At 46.0% G+C, this 4,188-nt stretch overlaps 1 protein-coding gene across 1 annotated transcript; it reads right to left on the reverse strand.

The window, feature by feature from the left end:
* Window positions 1-1,335: 1,335 nt before the first annotated feature.
* LOC124679504 (transcription factor LAF1-like) lies at window positions 1,336-3,677 on the reverse strand. The gene is made up of 3 exons (XM_047215245.1): window positions 3,542-3,677; window positions 3,068-3,197; window positions 1,336-1,924 (listed from the first exon to the last, which is right to left on the reverse strand). Exons 1-3 carry the CDS (start codon window positions 3,675-3,677, stop codon window positions 1,336-1,338), a joined length of 855 nt encoding a protein of 284 aa, XP_047071201.1.
* Between the last annotated feature and the right edge of the window lie 511 nt (window positions 3,678-4,188).

The raw sequence follows: 4,188 nt of genomic DNA on the forward strand, positions 1-4,188 counted from the left end.
TGCCACCTCGTCCAGCAAGCATGGTCAGAATTAGTCAAGAAAATATCATGTTTTGGTACACCCACAAAGGTACGAAGTTGTCTTCAGCATATCTCAGGGAGTTGGCGTTACACTTCATCAATTTGTGGTTACCTTGGGCAGCAACCGTGGCCACCGCCTGAGCAGCTTGAGGACGAGGTGCTTGTCAAGAGTTCGATAGTTGTTATGTGTAGAGATATAGGATTATGCTATACTGGAATATGTGGAAGTTATTTAAAGAGGAAAGAGATAATTACTGAGAAGTAGATAAAAATAAGCGACAATATTCTCTTTGATTGATTTCCAATTGGTACATCCGATGTTCCTTATATAGGAGGACTTACTTGACCCCCTAAGTAATAACCTAAATGATACATATCTGATCTCTTAACTCTAAATTATCTTTTTCTATTTAAATAACTTCTATAAATCCCAACATATATTCGTACACATAACAACTACAGTATGTCACTGACACAGCGGTGATAAGATCGATTTTTGAAGACTTCGCGATTGTAAGTGTTCCTATCAATAACGTATTATTTACAACCTATGTTAATTGTAATAACATTTTATATAGTTTCTCTGATCTATAATAAATATCGTTGATTTAGTACAACATATGTTTTTTTGAAGCTGAAGGTTTATATATTTTTGAAAAGTTAAACCAAGTAAAATTTGACAATTTTTTAGAATAATCTATCAACAAATATAGCATTTTGTAGATACCATACGAAAATATATTTTATTATCTATTTAATGATATTAATTTTGTAATTTGCATGTTCATGATCTTTGTTAAAAGCTTAGCTAAATTTGACATAGTTTGATTTTCTAAAAATAATACTATAAACCTTACGGTTTTGGGATGAAGATAGTATATCATATACTGAGAAGTACTATCGAGTGAAAGCGGTTTGACAGCCTAATGAGATTACAGACTACCGGAGTAGCCGTAGGCTGTTTCAGTTTTTTCAGACTCCTTTTTTCATTTCAACCATGCTCACTGTTGAACGAAGTAGTCGGAAATAAACCACTAATCAGTGGAACTCCTTGCGAATACCGAGACACGGCCGGCCACTCCTTCCCCTTCACAAACGAACCATGAAATCCTTTGCGCTCTGTTCCCGTTATTCTTTCTGTACGTTCTATGGAACCAGAGCAGGCTACCAACTCTTACGAAGAACCAACGCTCTGCACATACTACGCTACATGCTAATTTCGAAACCGCACAAACACGGCACGATGATTTACAACAACACTGGACAACGGATTAAACACTTCGCCGCTCGATCACGACGGGGTTCCCGCCAAAAGCTAGTTGATCCCGAGGAAATCGCTGACGGAGAGCAGGTCGCAGAACCCTACTGCCCCGCCCTGCATCTGCATTAGGTCCGCGTCGAAATCCCAGCAGATGCCGCCGTCGCCGAGCCCGTGAAACGAGTCCACGGCGTTGCCGCCGCCGCTGCACGGGCCGTCCACCTGCACGGACCCCTGGTGGCTCAGACCATGCTGCGCCGGGCCCGGGCTGCCTCCGAAGGCCGCGTCTAGGCCGCTCGGCGCCAGCAGGGCGGTGCCGTAGTCCATGTCGAGCCAGTCCGCGAACATGACCTTGGGGAGCACGGGCGCGTGCGGCCGGATGCCGGGACCCGTGAGGCAGCTCAAGTCGTCGGCGGACGACGATGACTCCAGCGCCGGCGGCCCGGACGAGCCGGAGTTCGCCGGCCGGTCAGCGACGCTGCGTTCTTGGCCGTTCTCGCTGGGCGTCGGGCTCCGCGGCGCGTCCGAGCCGGCGGACTTGGCTGGCGACCGCGCGCCCTCGACGCGCTTCTTGAGGTAGGAGTTCCAGTAGTTCTTCACCTCGTTGTCGGTCCGCCCCGGCAGGTGCTGCGCTATCTGAGACCACCTGCGCCAAGAAAATAACATCTTCACGTTAGAGAAGCACGTCATGAAGTCATCAATTTGCGCTCTGAATTTACAGAAGGCTGAACGTTTTCGCTGTTAGAAGGGCAATGTCTAGTTTAAAATCGTGTACTTGTATTGTTGAATTGGCAAGTCCACTGACCTCATATCTCTTACAATTAATATTGTACTATGATATAGTCATTCTCCAAAATAAAAGGTGCTCCAGTATGTTATTGTACGGGGGCCTGTTTGTACAGGCCGCATACTATTCATCTTATGATTCTTTATCTTGGGGTATTGCAGTACATCCATTCAAATAAAAGAATCTATGACTGTACGTTTTAGCAGTACCATATATCTTCTTCGTTCGGATTGTCAAAGCATGTGTTTCACTATGATTGGTCTGAACAGTTGACTGTAGCACACGCGTACGTGTTCATACATGATTATCGTTCATTATCGAAATTAAGAACAGTATAGGTTACTCGAGAAAAATCAAGGACGGTATGGTGAGCGTTGACGTACGAAATTAGCTTGCTTGCACCGACAGCCAGCTGCAAAGCCTCTTTAGAAACATAGAAAGCATTAGACACGAGTTCAGTTGTGTTGTTTTTTCTCCCGAAAAAAAAAGTTTAGCTGTTTATCTTTTGTCCAAAAAAAGAGGTTAGCCGTGACGAAGCAAACTTTTCAGCAGGTTTTAGTGAAAGCGAGGTGGTTGCTCACGATCACCAAACGAGCACTTCATCAGAAAGAAACAATGGAGTGCCTCGATATGGAACGCAGGTGTCAGCATCAGCACCACCACGTAAAGCGGTCTTCATGGCAGACATCAGCATTTCCTTTTGTTTTCACCAGCAAAAACCCAACGTTTTTTTCCTCAATTTGCCATGCTGACACTAGCAAAATGGGACAAGCAGCCGTAGCAGGTATAGCATCTAGCTAAGCATACGCAAAATTTGACCTTTTTTCTAGCACTAAGAAATATTTAGAATTCTAGATGGAAGAGTTCTTTTTTCGAGAAAATAAATTGTTCAGTGACGCCTACTAATCAGCGGTGACCTTCTGGTCGTCAGCAATCTCTGCTCCTGTCTGTGAAGGTGAGGTGGGACTTGGGAGAAAGGTGAGAAGGCTGATGTGAGCTTACTTGTTGCCGAGTGTGGCGTGGAGGCGCATGACGGTGTCTTCTTCCTCCCCGGAGAACATGCCGTGCTTCAGCCCCGGCCGCAGGTAGTTGATCCATCGCAGCCTGCAGCTCTTGCCGTTCCTCTGAAGTCCTGCACGGGCGGGCAATTCATGGGAAATTTTAGCCACACAAGCCAAGGTACATTTCACCCAGGAAAAACATGATGAATTCAATCAACAAGCAGGCGAAGCTACAGAGTTTCGTCAACTGTTTTCTTGACAAAAAAATCCCCATCCTTTCCCTCCCCACAAGACACAAGGTACATTCCAGAAACACGAGCACGATCAGGGGACAGTGGAAATTGAGTTTCTTGCTACTTCAAATGGAAGGCTCTCCGCAATGCAAGTAGACAAGAAAATCTGTCCAATTCCCCGTCGAAATTCTCCGGGAAACGGCGCGTGAATGCAGCGGCGGCGGTGGCTCAGGGGTTCTTACCGGCCTTGACGGGGACGGTGCTCCAGCAGCTGTGGCCGAAGCGGATGATGTAGTCGCGGAGCTTCTGGTCCTCCTCCGGCGACCACAGGCCCTTGCGGTGCTGCGCCTTGGGCTTCTGGCACGACTTGCACCCCATCAATCTCTGGAGGAGGCCGGTGACCACTGAGAAATGTCGCTCGCCGCAGGGGGCAGGCCGTCGATGTTGTGTTGTGTAGGATGGGAAGAACGAAGCAAAATTAAATTAGCTTTGGGAGAGAGGGGCTGCAATTGCTGTGTGGCACTGTTGTGTCGGTCTCAGCGTCTGCCGCGCGTAGGACTTTATATAGAAAATCCTAACTAATCATGAGCTGCTCTCGTTATCGCGGGATTAAACAAAGATTAGCCTCTGATTGTTTTTCTGATAAAAAAGAAGCCCGCGAGATACCGTATCCATTGATTTCCGCAATGCGCGTTTATTTCGCACGAAAGGCGTAGAAAGAAAATCAGTCATGTTAATATCTACACTATGGACAATTTAGGGTAAGTGTAATGTAGAGGTAGGCACAGAAATGCAATTCGGCTCTTCTGCACACATATCTTTTTATGGATGCCAAAATATATGATTTATTTAGACATTGTCATGTTCATGTTAGTTCGTTGTTTGCAAT

Source organism: Lolium rigidum, chromosome 7 (genome assembly GCF_022539505.1).
Source record: "Lolium rigidum isolate FL_2022 chromosome 7, APGP_CSIRO_Lrig_0.1, whole genome shotgun sequence".
NCBI classification, from domain to species: Eukaryota; Viridiplantae; Streptophyta; class Magnoliopsida; order Poales; family Poaceae; genus Lolium; species Lolium rigidum.